Below are 20,408 nucleotides of genomic sequence, written 5' to 3'. Positions count from 1 at the left end.
TGACGTTATTACGTCATTAGGTACGTCGTGGTCATATTACGCATATAGATAAATATTATATACGTACCTAGATAATATATATTATTATCTAAGCGTCGCCGCCGTTACCTAATATTTTTTTGTACTAATTATATTACTACTATAGTAGTATACATATATGTACATCTATGTATTATAATAATATTTAAAATGTTAATATAACAATATTATTCCTATTTTTTTCATATTTAAAAAAAAAATAATTCATCACATAAACCTAAATGGTAATGAGTTTTACGTACCTACCCAGTAAGTTATTATAGTTATTATACACATATTCATTATTCATATAAGATATAACTTACATGCGAAAAGGTCTGGCAACACAATAAATTAGGCAATTAAAAACATAAACATGCTTAGGTCAGTATGGAGTACCTAGTGTTAATTATATATTATTTTAATAAAGCAATTAATCTTAAATCACACGTCCAACAGTCGAAATCAATGACTATCAAAAGGAAACAAGTTCTCTAGCATACCAAATACTATTATGCATGATATTTGGTACCTATAGTCGTCATTACCAAAACCATTGTTTTTCCTGATGGAACTATACTATACATACGGGGACCTGACACGAGACCTCATTATAGATAGTTTGCAGTATGGGTAGGTACACTATGGATAGACGGTTAGAAATATCGAAGATACTTAGAGGCAGGTCGTAATACCACTTACCAAGCGTGAATCTAGAAATCTCTTCTTAATATATATATTTTTTTATTTATTAAAGCATATTTATAAATTATAATCTATACAGAAAAGTATAAAAAGTAAATTTGATAATATATAAATAATAAAGAAGACTTTGTTGGCTTGAGAGGGGAAAACCGTTTATTAACAGTACCTCCTGTTTAATTTGATAGGTTCATGTAAAAAGATCTTTTTTTTCTATTAGACAAAAGCGTCTCTTGGCCATTTTATTTTTTATCTCCTTGCAGGGTTTCTGGGGATGGTTATAGAGGACATACAAGAAATAAGAGGGTTTTGGTTAGAATGTAGTTTTAAGTGGAACTTGTTATAGTGTTGAGTTGCTAATTTATTGACTGTTGAAATTTGTAGACCTTTGTGTAATGCATTTTTGGTCATATACCACGGGGCTCCAATTATTTGTCTAAGAGTCTAAGTCTTAGACTCTAAGACATATCAATTGGATGGCTTGTATAGGTCTTATATTAGATGGTTTGGCTTGGCCTCAGATTTGGATACCACATGATCAGAGAGGGGTAATAATTGTCCCTGTAAATTAATATTTTATTTTTTAAACTCATTGAGGAAGACAGTAACGGACGAAGGAGATGTAGGCGTGTGTTAGATTGTTTTCTTTTAAGTTTGGTATGTTGGGCCAGGTAAATCGTTTGTCAAGGTCAACTCCTAGATATTTGGTTACATTTTTAATAGAAATTTGTACATTGTTGAGTGATAGTTGTAGACATTCTTTTTTACCAAGAGAAAAATTTATTTGGACTGATTAATTTTAATTTAACTTGATTTTCCATTTTTTGGTTCAGTTGGAGATTTTATTTAAGTGGTATTGTATATAATGGGTGGTTATGTTTAGGTTTTTGTTTGATGCTCAGTATATACACACTTATTAATATTATAGATAAGATTAGGTAACGATATCATCAATTTTCAGTTTTATTTATATTAAAATTTATGGATTTTAAGACATGCATTACTCATTCTATAAATAAATATACAGGTGCCTGTATAATACATAAATTTCCTTATTATATCCTGTAATTTTGCTTTAAAAGTATTAATTGAATAAATATTTATATTATTAAAAAAAACAAAAGGTTCATATTCACGAAAATATAACATGATGCCTACCTACACATACTCGCGTGGCGGCAGCAATTTTAAATTTCCAGTAGGCATTGAGTAATTTTTTTGACATTTAAAAATTCGTAATTTCAAAATCTAGTTGTAAACAAGACTACATCCATTACTGTTCTAGCATTTATTCCGATGACTTTTGAAGTCGGATTAGTCGAAACACACCACAGGGTCACAGAACATTAGAAGGTAAAAAATGATTATATAATATTTCTGTTTGACACAGATGGCGTCACAAGTACACTAAGGTAGTATGAGATAGTATCATTGTAATTTGGACAACGTTGATTATTATTGATAAGTGATAACTACTATCTTACATTTTTTTTATTTTCTGTATGTCTATTATTATTTATTATTGTTTAATGTTTGGACACTTGATCGGTAATCAGACATTAATAATTTATTTCAGTATTCGTCATTCTCTATCGTTGTACGGTGTAGTATCACAGACGCTCCTGTTCGTCGTTGATGTTTTAATACGCTAGATTTGCATTCGCTCACTGGAATTTAATATTATCGTTGCTGTTTTTACTTTCACTTTATCGTTCTTCATTGGAAGAGATAGACAGACAGAAGAAAATAAACAAAAATATATTTCTATGGTCATCTAACACTGTTGCGTTGAACAATTGAATCTCCTGGCGTGCTGTGAATACGTTCAGGGTAATTATGTTTCTCTCAATATTTAACTAACAGTGCAATTTTGATTCATCTAGTCTTATGCGTGTTTCATTATTATATTTAATTCGACATTGTCGATTAAGATGGACTATTGCGTAAACGGTTGAATTTTTTTAATTCTTTAGAAGATGTGTATAAGCATGTAATAAATATTAGTGCTAATTATTTAGATATTGCACAACTTCAAAGTTCAGGAAAACCGTGATATTTTTGTAACTTAATTGTTGTATATTTAAGTTCAACCAATTTCTTTGTTATAAAAAAAAAATTGTTTCTTCACTTACACATGTTATTATAACAGCGGCTGTCATTTAATTGAACAAATTTGATATATTTATTTTTAATAATAAAAAAACAAAGGTAGGTAATTGTGTAGACCAATTAAGTTAATCATTATTACTTTTACTTACTATTTGAAGAAATCAATGTCACTATTTTATTTAAATACTATCAATTCATTTGTATTATTTAATTTTAATTCAAACATAATTCATATGGCATATTTATAATATGCTCATGTTATGTTAAGCCAATTGTTTTTTCTAGACCAAATTAATTTGCATGTTATTAAAACTGGTTGTCGATTGTTAATATTTAAAATTCTGTTTGTTGTACTATACATAACAAACAGGTGACCTATTTTATGGTAATATAATATATTCTACTGTTTTTAGTTTTCATAGATTAGTCATTTAGGTACTTAGTTTGCTTTTTAATTATCTTGAGCGATTTCTTATTGTATATGACATTATTTTGTTAAGCAGTTTATACTTAACAATTTCTTTACTTTTTTCATGTAGATTAGTGCTATATTCCTAATTTTGTATATAATTAGCTTATTGTTTAAAGAGAGTAGTTTATAGTAAAATTATAAAAATAAACAAGAATAAACAACTATGAAAAAATAATTTATTACAAATTAGTAGCTTGTAATAGACAGTTAAATTTTGCTTTCATTCAAAGTCATTATGTTAAATAATTTTGAAATAGTTATTGATTTAAATGCATAGCAAATGAATAAACAATTTGTTTGATTATTATTACATTTTTTAATGAGTAAATTTTAGATATTTTTACTTGCTTATTTTTTAAATTTATTCATTAAATGCTTGAGTAGTGATAGGTATTTGTTATAATAAGATTAAATGTATACAAATTTAATTATATTCAATTTTCTTTATGAAAAACTATGAATATTATTCTGGTATAAGAATATATATAATTATTAAATACTGCACATACTTAATACTTTTAACTATTTTAAGTATTTACCTAAGATATATAATGACATTTTCGTTATATTATTTAATTAATTAAGATTATATCAAGTATTTCATTTTATAGTTGGCTTAATACGTATATATTATACATTTTAGTATACCTAATATAATATATTTACCTATTTTTTTTTGTATAATTATGTTATTGCTTTTGTAAAAACAAAATATTAAAAGTAAGAAATTAAAAAATATATAAATGTATTATTATAAGTAATGTTTTATTCTTGTATATATTAGATTATAAAAAAAATGTAGAAGTTTTAAAGTTTTATCAAATATGTGGGTATATCTAAAATTTTAAAAATATTTTTTTTTTCATTTTTAAGGAAGTAAAAATTGTTGTACATACTATACACAAATAAACTATAAATAGAAAAAACCTTGATAAAACTACAAGGCTAATGCATTAGGCAAGTTAAACCAAATTCAAGTTTGGTTCATCTGGATTAAGTTGTTTACCTTGTTTTTATTTTTAAAAGATGAATCAATTATATTTTATATTTACTTTATTATCTAACTATAGTTAATTATATTGGACAATTAAGTTTGTTTTGTAAAAATTAAACAATACATGTAGTTTTATAAAATAAATTAAGTGTCAATTACATTTTTATGGATAGATAAATACTTGATAAATTTAAATATATTTAACAATAGTAGGACATATTATGAATATAATAATTGTATAGTTATATTTTTTATAATATTTCAAATGATAATTATAATATTCTTTTTAAATTTTTAAGTATCATGGCTGAAGCCCATTCAGCAGTTGCATTTTCATTTTCAATTACCCACGAAGGCTGGGATGTTAATTTTGATCGTGAAGTGCTCCATTTAGTTTGGGCATCTGGAATTCGTTCTTGGAAAAAACGTTTAGCCAGGTTTAAGGTATGTTTAATGTTTTTTATTCTTTAGTATTTGTCACTAAGATATAAAGTGTGATAAAATTTTAAAATTTCTTTAATTTAAAAATTATTTTTAAAAATTTTAGAACAATGTTCGCAATGGAGTTTTTCCAGCTCCATTACAAAGTCTTTGGGCTGTGATGGGTATTGTGCTTGCTCTTCGTTATGCCAATAATAGTTTTGTTAAATATACAGACATTATATTACAATATTTACCTGGGTAAGTGAATTATAATTTGTATTTTTAATTTAATATAATTTAAAATCATTATGTTTTTAATTTATAGGACATCTTATGTGTGGCAAATAGTATCTTGTTTTATTTTATCTTTAACTTTTTGGTTAATATTAATTTACATCATAAGATACACATTTAAACTCATGTTAATGTATAAAGGTAATAATTTGGAATCATAATTTGAGACATATATATTAATATATTTGCTCATTCAGGATGGATGTATGAAAGCAGAGGAGGACATAAAGTGTCTTTAAAAACCAAACTTTGGGGCCTAGGCATAAAATTACTTTCTTCAAAAAGTAAACCATTACTTTACAGCTATCAAGGTTCATTGCCAAAACTTCCATTGCCTCCAGTTAATGAAACTATGAAAAGAGTAATTATTTTAAATAACTAATAAATAATAACATATTTAATTCTTTAGACATTTTTATTAATCTTATATTTTTATTACAGTATTTAAAAAGTGTTCGTCCATTAATGAACGATTCAGAATATGAAAGTATGATAAAGTTAGCTAATGAATTTGAAAAAGGTATTGCAGTTAAGCTTCAGCGATATTTGTGGTTGAAATCATGGTATATATTTTTTATTTATTTCTCTTATAAATGTTATGAGTCATTTAAATAATATTTTTATTATTACCTAATTTTATTTTAATAGTGATTTACTTACTTATTTTTTTTTTTTTTATCTTTTAGCTGTCAACTTAGTAGTTAAATAATTATATATTTATGTAATAATTGTTTTATAACTAATAACTATTATGAATCTTCTTATAAATGACCTCAATTATATTTGATAGCATTAAAATTTAAAAAAAAAGTGGGTTTAATCAGAATATAGATGAGAGGAGGTTGATTGGTTTATGTATGTTAAGCTCAGTGTATGTTAGAGTAATTCATTTTAATATAAAAGCAATGATGAATCATTGCATTCTAAAATAGTTGAAACATAGTTGAGTTTAACCATAAATACTCAAAGGTATTGTTAAAATTGTGTTTGCTTACAGTTTATAATTTTTAAATTATCAAGAAATTGGAAAAGTTATCTTTTTAAATTTTCAATTCATTGATAAAATTATATATTATATTATACATTATAATATGGATTTGCTATGTTTCATACTTAGTAATATAATTAAGCAGTGATATAATTGTGGGCAATCAAGGAGGAAATTTCCATTTGGAAGGGGGGAAAGGTATCTTTTTTTCAGATATTGTTATCATTAGAAATGTTTTAATATTTTAAATTAAAGAACGAATGCAATAAAATTAACATACATTTATCAAATGAAAATATTTTGTTTCTCATATTATTGATATGGTCCATAATAGCTGCAATAAATTATATTTATTTCATGTTTCTTCTATAATTTATTAACATATCATCATTGTTATTGCATTATCAGGGTTATAAAAATAACCAAAAAAAATATAATTTCATAAATTATAATTACAAGATTATCATCTAATAATTTTTTTCAAACAAGTTATAGTACATTTTTTTAATAAATTCTTATGTAATTAGTATTATTTTACAATATAGGCATGTACCTATAGTTTATTTATAAAATTAGTTTTAGGATTTGTGTAAAAACAAGCAATTAACCTAATCTATGGTTTTGGTTTTTATGAATATACTATTTTTCTCCATTGTAGTTGAGGTTTCAAATAAATTATTTATTGTCATTAAAAATATATAATCATGTCTATCATTTTATTTATTAATGTTAAATAATAAAAGTATATTTTATTAGTGTTACACATTTGCTTATTGATACTGATAAACAAAAATAAATTCTTAAGTGTTTCAATTTATTAGTATTTTAAACTATTTTCACTATGATAATTTCTTATAGTCAAAAATTTATTTTATCTATTTATCAGTTAAAGAAGTGTACTCTATAAATCTACCAGTATCATTTATAGGATTATACATTAACTATAAAGTATAAATACTGTACAAATATTCTTTTAGTTAAAATAAACAAATTATCCACTGTAATCATTTTCAGGGGGACAATCCATTTACACATCAACTTTATTTATGATAATATTGTTCTGTACGGTTCTTGAATGGTAGTGTATGGTTGGTTACAAGAAACCATAGAATTTTAAAAGAAAAAATATAATTTAAAATATACAATAAAGTAATTATATACTCATTTCCCACAATTCACTTGTACTAATAACATTTATAATTTTTTCACATATAAGTATTTCTTTATAAACACTAGCATAATGTTTCTATGCACTTCTTTAATATTTTGTATATTATTATTATTTATCAAGCAATAAAAATTGTTCTTTGTAATATTAAAAAAAAAAAAAAGAAAAAAAAATTAATCATAAGTTATTTATAATTTTTTTTTTAAAGTAAAAGTAATTTATAATATCACAATTTTTAATAGATATTACATTTAAAAAAGTATAAATATTGTCTATTTTAAATCTAGAACTATTTCAATTTTAATAAATATTATTTATTGATATTATGATTATTACTGTGTACAATAGAACTTCTAGTTATTAAAAGAAAAATTAATTTATCATTAAGTATCATTTATAAGTATTTTTGACAAAATGTTGACAAATTAAAAATTAAAATCTATTGATTTTAACAGGTGGTCTAGTAATTATGTATCAGATTGGTGGGAAGAATATGTGTATCTAAGAAGTCGAACTCCTTTAATAGTCAATTCAAATTTTTATGGTATTGATGCTATAATGTTACATTCAACATCTATTCAGGCTGCTCGTGCTGCCATGATAATTTGGCAGTGTTTACAGTATAGAAGATTAATTGAACGTCAAGAACTTGAACCGGTATTAAAAAAAAATGCTTCTTATGAATATAATGCAATAATATACTTAACAGTATTTATACTATGTAGATAAGAATTCAAGGATTAGTTCCTTTGTGTTCATGGCAATATGAAAGGATATTTAATACAACACGTGTTCCTGGTGCTGTAAGTGATAAGATTGTTCACTACAATGATAGTAGACATATTGTAGTGTATCATGCTGGGCGGTATTTCAAAGTTATTATCTATAGTCAAAATCGTATACTTCATCCTTGTGAAATTGAAGAGTAATAATTCTTTTTATATTTAATTATTTTGATGATGTTCTTATAAATACATATATACTATATAATTTAGACAAATACAATCAATTCTCGATAACACAGAAAAACCATATGCTGGAGAAGAAAAAGTAGCCGCTTTAACTGCTGCTGATCGAACACATTGGGCAAATACTCGCACTCAATATTTTTTTAAGGGCATAAACAGACAAAGCTTGGATGCTATTGAGAAAGCTGCTTTTGTAGTTACATTAGATGAGGTTCCTTATGAGTATGACCCTGTAAGTATTTAATATTGAATGATTAATGAGATTTTATTTTTTGAGAGGTGAGGTAATACAGAATATAATATGATTACATCTTTCTAAATTTGTATGTATTGTTTGTTTAGAACTAAAAAATATCATTTTTTAATTAGGAAAATTCAAAAAAGTTGGATGAATTTGGAAGAATATTAATGACTGGCAAAGGATATGACCGATGGTTTGATAAATCATTTACTTTATGCATTGGATCAAATGGAAGAGTAATGTTTATTTATAAATATATTGTAGTTTAAATAAATTTAAAATGTCTATATTTTTTATAGGTGGGCTTCAATGCTGAGCATTCGTGGTGAGTGTTTTACAGTATTATTATTTGATGAGTAATTTGAAAGTCTTGTATGTTTTTATAATGTTTTGTAAATGTTTGAATTGAATGATTTTTGAATGATTAGTTCAAATTTAAAATATTGTTTTGAATTTGCATTTAACAAGCGTTGTTACAGGGCTGATGCCGCGGTTATGTCTCATCTTTGGGAGTTCATCATTTTTGATGAAGCAGAAAAATCTGGGTAACTTAATGGGTTACAGTTTTACTGTAATAAAACCTGATTTTTTTCTGTACAATATTTTATAATTTTGCTTGCTGGGAATATTTGTGCAATTTTGTTTTAAGGTCATGGTACTTCTTTGAAGAAACAACTTTAGTAAATTTTTAGTTATGGTAAATTAAAAACGCATGTTATAATAATTATTAACTACAAGTTCAAAACATTATAATTAAATTATCATATTAATAATTTCACCAATTTATCTAAATATTGTGACTATGATAAACAATAGGTAAGACAGCTTCTTATTAGTTTTATAACTTGGTTATTGTTTTCATTGATGACAGGGCAGATGCACCGGTTATGGGTCATTTATGGGAACATTTTCTGTGCGGCGATCTAGTTGTGGGGTAATAATCCATACAATAAATAAATAAATTAACTCATTATCATTTACTAATTTGTGCACACATTGGTCATTTTATGGGAAGCCATCCAATTACATAATTATTATGTGATTATTTTAATAATTTTGTTGTTTTCTATTACAATCATAATTTTTTAATGTTTAACAATATTCGATTCATCTGTTTGTTTCAATTTACTAATTATTATTATTGAGTATTGTAAATCATCATTATTTATTATTCATTATATCAATCAGTATTAAATTAATACAAAGAGTACTTTCTTGTCATATGAGACTACAGCTATTATCCTGACTATCGCTCAAGACTACCTCCGTTATTGCGACTATCACAATATCTACGATATCCATTTGTCACATACCAGCATTACAATTTACAATTATCTATCATTACCAATATTATTACTTTATTCCTCAATGACATATCATTAAATATAAAATAAATGAAACAATAGTTTATTCAGATTGTTTGCGGGCATAGAAATCTAGAAAACTTGAAAAATCTGGTTTTAAACATTTGACAGTAAACCATAGCAAAATCTTTGTAAATCCTCCTAGTAGAGTCTATACTCAAAATATAGAATGTTTCTGAGGATCTTTAAAATGGCAGGATTAAAAACATTGCGTCATCATTTAAAATTACACTTATCTGAAGCCCGAAATAATGTAATGACAGAACATAAAAGGATTTAAATTTATCAACATTTTAAAAACAGTCAAAATCCATTTTCCTTTAATAAATATTTGCTAATGACCTTTTTTTTAATTTAAAATTTTATTTGTGAAATTACCAATTTTGTTCTTGTTGCCATTTGTTGCAATGCATTGATGACAGTATTATTATTCTTTTTATTATTATTTTTATTATTATTCAATATTTAAAATGTACAGCCTTTAAAATATACTACAAATGATTACTGCGTATGTAAATCTTTTCTTTATTTTCTTTTTTTATTTTTCAAATGTGGTCATTCATAATACATATTAGAAAAATTCACAAAAAATTCAATATGATTTGTTAATATAAATAAAAGTGAGATATTTTGTGAAAATAAAAAAGTAAGCAAATTTGTTTTGGATAATAGGATTGTAATATTTTACAAAATAAAGTAGTTTTGTATCACAAGAAAGTGCCATCCAAAGAATAATAAAAAATCGCATATTGTTTTTTTTTATAATATTTGCTATGTTTAGTTTGTAATTTAATGATGGATGGGTTCCTTTATTAATGATAATATATGCAAGTAATAATGGATTATGGTTAAATATCATAGGTACAATCATTGCATACATTTTGACAAAATTAAACATCTCATGTGTTAAATATTTTATAGTGTACATGCTTTATAATATTTACCATGATGAATGTAATAATAATATTTTATTGATAAAATCAATTAAAAATATTATTTTTCTCAAACATAAAGATATCAAGAAAATGGACACACTAAAGGTGCTCCTGAATTAGAACCTCCAAAACCTATAAGGCTTCAATGGAATTTAGATCCAGTGTTAGAAGCTATTGAAAAATCATATCAAGTAATATTTTTATACATTTTATTTGCACAGTTAATGTACCATGTATTATTGCTATTTTAGGTCTCATTAGCATTAGTAAATGATATTGATTTGCGTATTTTGGCGTTCAATGACTATGGTAAGGGATTCATGAAAACTGCTAAAGTCAGTCCAGATGCTTTTATTCAGATGGCACTTCAATTGGCATATTATAGAGTAATTTACAATTGCTTTTTAAAAACATAATTATTCTAAATTAATTTATCTTGAAATAAAATCTAATAAAATAATTTGATGTTTATGATTATAGGATGCTGGTAAATTTAGTCTTACATACGAAGCATCAATGACAAGATTATACAGGGAAGGTAGAACTGAAACTGTGAGACCCTGTACTTTAGAATCTTCGACTTGGGTGAAATCGATGTTGGATCCAAATGTTGATGTTAGTTGTTTGTTGATGAAGTTAAATTTATTTTTTTAATTTAAATATTTAAATTTATAATTTGTGTACAGGTAAACAAACGTATTAATCTATTGAGAGAAGCTTGTGCAACTCATCAAAGAGGTTATCAAGATGCAATGTGTGGAAAAGGAATTGACAGACATTTGTTTTGTTTATATGTGGTTTCAAAGTATTTAGAAGTTGAATCACCATTCTTGAATGTAATTAAAATCAAAAATTATTTTCTACATAATATGTCTTACTACTCACATACATAATATATTTCTGTGACCATTGTTGTTGATGTGTTTAGAGCCCAAAGAATATTTTGTATTTATGTCTCTAAAAAAGATTGAATGTCTAAGTTTAATTTTGAGAAGTCTATTAATATTTAAATTAATTTATACATTTTTTTTTTTTACTCATAGAAAGTATTGAGTGAACCATGGAGGTTGTCAACATCACAAACACCACATGGACAGACTACTCAGTTTGACTTAAGGAAATATCCTAATTGCATTTCTGCTGGAGGTGGATTTGGTCCTGTAGCCAATGATGGATATGGTGTTAGTTATATAATAGCTGGAGAAAATTTGGTTTTCTTCCACATCTCAAGCAAAAAAAGTTCTCCTCATACTGTGCGTTTACATAATTTTAATTAATCAGTTTTCATTTTAACCGGTTTTTAATATTTTACAGGATTCTAATAGGTTTGCTATTCGTATTACGGAGGCACTCAATGACATGAAATCATTGCACGATGATTGGAATAGAAGTACAAAAAATGCGAGCTCATAATATGGCTATTGACTACATAGTATATTATATTCATTTGATTTAATTATGGTATTGTTTGGAAAGTATATGTTCATAACATTTTTGTGGTATTTAGTCTTAAGGTCTCAATTGTTATGAACTTCAACATAATCTGTATTATTATCAGTAACAAGTATTTTATTTTTAATAACTATTTAAAAAAAAAAATATTTTTTTTGTTGATATCATTTTTTTGTGATTTGGTGGTATTTTTATTAGTTATTGAAAAAAAAAATAGTTTATTATTTTAATTTTGTTCTATACATTCTAACATTTATGAGTTGTTAAAATTTAAAATTTTTATGTTTAAAATTTTAAATGTAAAATATTCTATTGAAGAACTACTGATAAGAAAAATTGTTTTACATTCAAATTAGTGGTTTTATTTTTTTACAAAAGTATAAATGAAAAACCATATTCATATTATTATCTTGAGCTCAAGTGTTCATATCCCAGATAAATAATATGTAAATATTTTAGATTAGGGAAAATGCTTATTTTATTTGTTTTATTTAAATAAATTAGTTTTATATGTGTAAGGTAAAACATAATTTTAAATATTGTAATATTATCAATCATAGTCGGCACTATTAAATGTTTGTTCCAAAAAGTTTGAACAAATGTTTATTACTTATTAGTTTTAAAACAAACGAATATAACTTCAACGATATTATAAATTCTAGATAAAATAAATGTTTACTATCAATCTTGTGTTTGTAATTATTTGTGCATTATACAATTTAATTGTATTCAAATTATTTTTGATCAAATAAAGTTTGTATACCCCGATGTACATATAAACGATTTAAAAAAAATTAATAAAATAATAAATGATCTGTATCATCAAGCTCATATAATGGTATAGGATGATTGTTACAGAATCAACTATTTAATAGACAATAAAAGACCATTGGATTAATTTCAAACAACCAATTTTAACATGACCTCATTAATAATCGGACTAATTATTTATTTTGATTTATTTTCCATCAAACCATCTATATTAATATATTATGCGAATTGGTAGGTATATTATTAAACGTTGGTTATTACTTTTTTATTTTTTAAGCACGTTTAAACCGATTAAGATGACGCAATGCGTTTCATAGGGTTTTGTCTTAAAAATATCTTTCATGTTCGTCTGAAATATATCAGTATTTATTGCTGATCAGTTAATGGAAATCTGGAAGCTGCATAATAGTTAAATTCTTGCATTGACTTTCGACCACAGAATACACATACTCGAAAACCGTATAATACACTCATATTAAAATACCTAAAAATAATCCGCCCCTCCCGTTAATATGGGCACTGTATAGGCTGGATCCGTTACTGATAGACAGTCACAATTACTTTTTGTTTATGTACACGTAAAATTATAGCCTTTTGAGAAACAGACAGCAGGCAAATATCAATTGAATACGGACATTGGTTATCGATTTGTTTTTGGTAGAACCTTCAAATATTCGAAATTCGGATTTGGAATTTGAAAAATCGTGCATAAAATGGCCGACTACAGTATCACATGTCCCTTATCGTTATCTGTTATCATTTAAATTGCGTTTTACTGTTTTGGTTATCCACTGTGATGTGAAGCATTTATAATTTATATGTTGTTTTCGACTTTTAAGTTGTAACTGTATAGTTGTACAAACAAATTTAAAAAACAATTTTCAACTGTGTAAATAGTGAATATAAAAATTATGGTTAATTGTGTTAATTAGTAATACGTTTGATTGGAAACCATTCGTGTCAAACTGGTTTTAGTAAAAAAAAAAGATTAAATCGTGTATTATATCAATATAATAAAATAAATCATCTCAAAAAGAATACGACAGATCCAACATGCGATTTAACAACAAAGAAATGATTCATATTAGTCATTCTAATCCTGTTCTTGAAGGACGGATGTCCTATGCAAAGTTGTCCAATGGATATGCAACTAAAGGTAGGTAACAATATTAAAATTGTTTTATACCCTTGGATATTTGTTTTTTTCCAGCAAATAAAAAAATTCAAACCCATTTTAATTGTTATAGTATACATGAATATGGTAATTGAAGTGTAACAATTTTAAATTATCATTGTATACCTAATACCTGTATTACATACATGGCTATGTGTGTAAATATAATAACTATAATAATCACATAATGATTCAAATAAAATAATACAGTATAATATGAAAATTATAAGATTGATATATTTTTAAATTATAGTGATTTATAATTTATGTTAATTAGATAAATATAGATAGTCAATATAAATTATTAATTGTAATAGGTAGGAGACGGTTAATTGTTTAGAATAATATAATTTAATGAAATATAACTTAACTTTACTTATACATTAGTATTTTTTATGTATGAGTCAGGCTATGATTTAGTAGGAAATGTTTTTTTTTGCTATTATATATGGTTTATTTTTTTATTTCAAGTAAGAATTATTTTAAACAGTTATTTGAGATAGATGTATTTTACCAAACACTTAATATAATATTAAATCATTTTACTCATTATTTTAAAGGATAATTTGTCATGTTGTATTTCTGTTTTTGTAGGACTATACTGTGTATAGTAGTTCTAAGCAGTGGCATGGGAAACTTATAATTTTTCAGAGGTTATAACCTAATATTCTACTAACCCATCCACTTATCCAAAATCTTATAAATGTATTTTCTGTCATATATTTTAACTACACAGTGTAGTTAATACTAAATTATTATTTTTTAGTCCTAACCCACTCACCAACCCATAAACCCTAAAAAGGATTCAGAGAAATTATATATAAAATAAAAATTGTTTTATTACTATTAATAATATATTAATTTTGAAATTTTATATTCTTAAACCTAATAGTAGTATATTTCATGATATGAAGTATTTCAAAATTAATTGATAATTTATTATAGGTTTCAAGGAAAGATGGTTTCGACTCAAGTACAACCTATTATTTTACTTTAAAATAAATGGATTTGGGCAAGTTGATTTACATCAAGTAAATAGAATAAATGTTTTTTTTTTTAAAACTTGATTAATTTGTTATTTAGTTTAAATAATTTAATGTTTGTGATAAAGAAAATAATGTATTAACCTGTCTACCTACTTACAATTATCAAACTTTATTTCTATTAATAATGTAAATTATCTTTTGTATATGTTCTTAGCCAGCCGGTGTTTTTGTTTTGGAGAATTCTATTGTAAGACTTGAGAATAATATGCCAGGAACATTATTTTCATTTTCTCTTTCATTTAAAGATGAACCAGATAAAAAGTACATTATTTCTAGTCAATCTGAGGATCATGTTCATCAGTGGATCAAATGTATTCAATGCTCAACGTAAGTGTCTTATTATTATATGTTTTTATTTTTCTGGTAAAGTCACAATTGCATAATATTATTAAAGTTATACTCTGTAATAGCCTACTAAATATCTTATTATTATCAAATGAAATATGAGGATTAACTTATAAACCATAATTGAAATTCTAATTTGGTTAATTCAAGAGGTAAATATTAAAAAAAATTACTCTGCTATTTAGTAAATCTTAACTGTACCTCGTTATTAAGCATATCATAGTAATAATTTTCTAAAACTATTGAACAATTTACTAGGTATTTTTTTTTTATTTTTTTAATATTATTTTTGAATTAGAACAAAATAAAAAAAATTGATTTTATTAAAAACAGTATTATATGAACTTGTGTAATTTTTTTAGTTTTTTTTTTCAATTATTTTGATATGTTCTGTGAAATTCTCATCTTCTAAAATATCATCTGGATCCAGGAACCAAAAGTTGAAAATTGAAGTATTTTTACTGCTTTTCAATATGTGATGACATAAATGAAACAAAAACATTAATATGTTATTATATTGTTTTTTCTTAATAAACCATGATGTATAAAAATATACATAGATTAGATTATATTATGAATTACACTTGGTTACATTTATTTTACAGTTCGCTCAGTTTTTCCTAAGACATTTGAGAATTTTCTACTCATTCATTGTACCATTGCAATTAAAATAGTATTGACATTTCAAAGTTTTCATAATATTATGCTACTGATTTAATGTACCCTATAGAATGAATTATTTAAAGAATACATTTTAAATTAAGTTTATATTTTATATGGCCAAATACATCGCTATTTAAATAGTTAAGTGCAATAATTGCCATTTAATTCTTGTTTTTATAGCTTAACTATAAAAAAAAAACAACTTCAAACTTCATTTTTTAATACACTCAAGAGAAAAATGATGAGAGCATTTAATTTATTGTTAAATGATTTCTGTATTGATTTTTAGGTAGGACTTTCAAATGCAATTTTTTTTGTATTTAATTGTGTTTTTGTTTTTAAGATCAACAATAAAACGATACTTATGTATTTTACTTTACTTAAACTCATTTACCATTATCATGAAATTCAATCCTTTTTGCCAAACTAGAAAAATACAAAGCAGTTAAATATGTGAGTTAAATATCTGTATTTGTAGAAATATGGGTAATTTGTTCTAGTTTTTGAATTTTTAAAACTAAGATTTTAGATTCAAATAATAAAAAATTGAAAAGAAAACTAGATGGATACCAAACTTTAACTGAACCAATTAATAGTTTTGGATAATTATAGTTAAGTGTCATATAAATATTGACTTAATTTGAACAAAACATATAATATTAATATTTTTTTTGTTGCGTAAGTAATGGTTTTTGGTTGAATTACTACCACGTTTCTGGTTAAATATTCAGTGTTCAGTGGTTTTGATAGAATTATATGTGACAATGATACAAAATTATAATAAATTAGAAGTAAAAATTACAATATTACGATTTAATTGCATTTGTATTATCATATTTGTATATCATTTTATTTATTTAAGTTTATGGTTAATCACAGTGATTGACAAGTGTTTATTTTTCAGATACGAATATATGAGGACTCGAATGACGACGATACAAAAAAAAATCGTGGAGCTTACCGGAAGAGTACGTACTTATTATTATGTGTTAGTAATTTTTATAGTTACATAATTGAGGAATTATAAGATTGTACTTGAACATCTAACGAAACGCATTTTAAATGGCGTATGTAGTAAAATATTAATAAATTTATCTCCCGGAGAAACTAACGTATTATTTTCAAAAATATGTATATCTTGGTATCACGATATATAGTTTAATACGAGTACCTATATGCATCAATGCCACTGATAAATGCCATTATTATAAAAATGTTGCAGCAGTAGGTATAGTGCGTTGCAGATTATATTAATATTTTCCGATAAAGGTCGTTAAACAGGTGCATTGAAGTGGCACGTGTCTTACAGTTGGTATATATTATAAAACATCGCATTTTTTGTTCGATTTGTGAAATAAAATTAAGTTAAAACGTAACAATAAATGTTGCACTTGAATTTAAATCCTTGAACCCTATAAATACACATGACAAATGATAAGTATATCTATTCATTCGTTGTCGATGATAAAACATTATTATAAACCAAGTATAGAACTTGTAGTATACATATTACATATATGCCGTTTGTCATAAAATAAACTATCTCGGTGTATTAATTTTGTCGTTTAATTGGTGTTTCTAAAGTGGTGGGGTTGGCTGTGGACTGTGGTATAGATATATTCATGTGAGACAAGTGGGTATATTATAAACAATATAATTATAATGTAAATTCGATGTCAACAGTAATAATATAACTCAAAAAATTTCTTTCATATCAAATTTAGGGTTTTGATCCGTCTCTCCTAGTTAGTATGTCATTGAGTGTTTATATTTAAAGGAAAAATAAGGTACCTATAACGCAAGTATGTTAATACACCAAGTACTGGTAATGTTAGGTTATTCTAGGTTATATTTCGTGCTATACGTACTAATGCCTTAAGTTTTTTTTTTGTTGTATAAATAATATAATTTACGCAAAAAAGAACTTAATCTGAGCGTTTTTATTTGTTATATTTATCTAAATAATAGATTTTAAATAAATATCGATTGGGTGAAATGCTTGATGGTCAGTTAGTTTTTAAATGTATGATTGTATAAAATAAAAAATTAAAATATTAGGTAATTTTGTTAGAAATTTCTCCTATTTTTATTATAAAATAGTTTGGTCATTTTATAAGTATTTATTTAACGACGCAAAATGTATAAATGTATTATAATGTATATGTATGATTTTATGGTTGCCGGCCCGCGTGTTGGCTGTCAAAAACTAAATAACGTTTTACTGCTGCAGGATCCGCTTTTGATGTATCCGGAGGAAGGGAAGAAAATTGGCCGGACGAATAGATCGGTGGCGGATGGAGACGATAGTGATTTATTTTTCAACTTGCCGACGGATCCACTCCCTCCACCTAGACACAAACATGATGCCTGCAAAACGGCGGAATCGAATCTAATCGAATTGTAAAGAATCGTGTCTGTAAGTAGGTATGTTATGCGTGTATGCAGCGAAGGGGTTGTTTGTTGTTCACTATCATGCCGAACGATTTTGGCCGGCGACGCGCGTGCATCGATGTACCTTTAAATTTATTTTGTAATATGCGTGTCGGTAGCTAGTGATTTTATGTTTTTAAATTCGATTACATTATACCTATTGTGGTACACGTTTTATCGTAAAAATATTATTATTATTACTATATACAAGGATACCGCTGTTAACCTCGTTATCGTATATTATCATACATGTCGGCGGGATGGTTTCAAATTTACAACTGAAACGTATTCACTTCTAGAAAACGTTTTCCCAGTTACGTTGCATCCCGAATAAATTCCTATATAATACGTTATTATATTAAATTGTAACATATGGTTTCCATCATTTTGTATAGGTATGTATATTATATAATATACATGAAATATATGCATACATAATATATACAATAAATAACGCGATTATTATCTAATGATATTTTAATGCACTGTATATTTTGTGTATAAGGTGTATTAAGTGTTATGTGTGCAAGGTAGTATAATATTCTTTGGATTTATATATTGCTTGTTATTGATTTTTAAATGTATTATTATTATTATTATATTTTTGTAAGTTTGGAGAAGTTATTACTTTCTTTTGTAAAAGTATATACCTACTTCCTTTTTACCCATATATACTCGTATTATATAAGTATACACTTGCTACGTTGCAATTTATTTATCAGATACTATCGATAAACTGAAAATTCAGCAATTGTGTTAATATAATAAATATTTTTGTACGATTATTTTTATCGTATTTTTCCTTGAAAACCTTTAATACTTCCTTCCAAATCCTCATCGGTTAGGTTTATCGCTTTAGATAGAAGGATGAGTATATATTATAATTGTTTATGCATACTGTCAGTTTTTTAAATTGACTTTGTTTTGAAACCTGTCGCCGTATTAATAACTAATAGTTGTAGCAATCTTGCTTGAGATTGAAAAATTGTCTATTATTGAAGGATAACAATATTATTGTTTATATGTAAACATAATTTTACATTTAAAAAGAGTTTGTAACCACTGCAATCAAGATTTTAATTGAGTGTAAATATTTATTATTGATTTTAAATGTATACAAATTATACATTTATACTTAATCATTATCATCCGTTAAGATATACGGAGCATGAAATATCGAAAATACTCTGCTGTCTGACTAATCCGGCGCAACGTATAGGTAATTTAGCTATATTGTTGTTTAATCATGAAATAATACATTTTTTTTATAGATAATAGGATATGATGTACGTAGATATAATAAAAATGTACAGGCTACAAGTAAAAAATATAATATTATTTAAATAGTTTTGATGAAACTGATGACACTTCTTAATAAATTAGAAATAATTATTAATATATATATTTCATTTTTTTTCATAACAAGTCACAATAAATATAAATAAATTTCGTTTTATCCTGTATGCTTGTAAACTAAGTTAAATTAATAAATTATAATATATAATATGTATAAATAAGATCTATATCGTATTTTTTTTTAAAAATAAAAAAAAGTAAAGGTAAAAATGTAAAATAGGTCAAATTTTTTTCAATATGTAGTTTATTTAATATATTTTTCAGCGAGAATTGAGATTTTAGTTTTTTAGATTTAAATTTAAATTATATTTTTATAATATTTTTCTAGTCACGTCAGGGTTGCTCATCTGGAAAATCTGGATATATATATATATATATATATATATATATATATCAATATGACTTTATATTTATTTAAAATACACTTAAATATTATGCACTGTACAGGTCTAATTATTTTAATTCGTTATATCACGATTTATATCAAATTATTTT

General features: G+C 25.0%; 2 protein-coding genes across 3 annotated transcripts; both read left to right on the top strand.

The window, feature by feature from the left end:
• Positions 1–2,214: 2,214 nt before the first annotated feature.
• On the top strand, positions 2,215–12,106 carry LOC112598423 (carnitine O-palmitoyltransferase 1, liver isoform). 2 transcript variants are annotated; one of them, XM_025344878.1, is made up of 18 exons: positions 2,215–2,550; positions 4,595–4,739; positions 4,843–4,976; positions 5,044–5,153; positions 5,210–5,373; positions 5,454–5,575; positions 7,624–7,825; positions 7,894–8,093; positions 8,164–8,368; positions 8,506–8,613; positions 8,677–8,702; positions 9,249–9,311; positions 10,756–10,867; positions 10,928–11,062; positions 11,157–11,291; positions 11,363–11,512; positions 11,720–11,929; positions 11,991–12,106. In XM_025344878.1, exons 2-18 carry the CDS (start codon positions 4,599–4,601, stop codon positions 12,087–12,089), a joined length of 2,316 nt encoding a protein of 771 aa, XP_025200663.1. In that variant the 5' UTR covers positions 2,215–2,550; positions 4,595–4,598; the 3' UTR covers positions 12,090–12,106. The 2 variants fall into 2 exon arrangements, with proteins under 2 accessions (XP_025200663.1, XP_025200662.1); XM_025344877.1 differs by lacking the exon at positions 9,249–9,311 and adding an exon at positions 8,857–8,922.
• Positions 12,107–13,694: 1,588 nt separating this feature from the next.
• LOC112598435 (pleckstrin homology domain-containing family J member 1-like) lies at positions 13,695–18,592 on the top strand. The gene is made up of 5 exons (XM_025344898.1): positions 13,695–14,055; positions 15,019–15,104; positions 15,274–15,446; positions 17,032–17,095; positions 18,358–18,592. The coding sequence occupies exons 1-5, from the start codon at positions 13,953–13,955 to the stop codon at positions 18,529–18,531; spliced, it is 600 nt and encodes a 199-aa protein (XP_025200683.1). The 5' UTR covers positions 13,695–13,952; the 3' UTR covers positions 18,532–18,592.
• Positions 18,593–20,408: the final 1,816 nt, after the last annotated feature.

This window comes from Melanaphis sacchari, unplaced genomic scaffold (assembly GCF_002803265.2).
Source record: "Melanaphis sacchari strain LSU unplaced genomic scaffold, SCAv2.0 Contig48_pilon_pilon, whole genome shotgun sequence".
Taxonomy (NCBI): Eukaryota; Metazoa; Arthropoda; class Insecta; order Hemiptera; family Aphididae; genus Melanaphis; species Melanaphis sacchari.
Note: the sequence above shows the minus strand (reverse complement) of the source record. Positions and strands in the feature narration are given on the sequence as shown.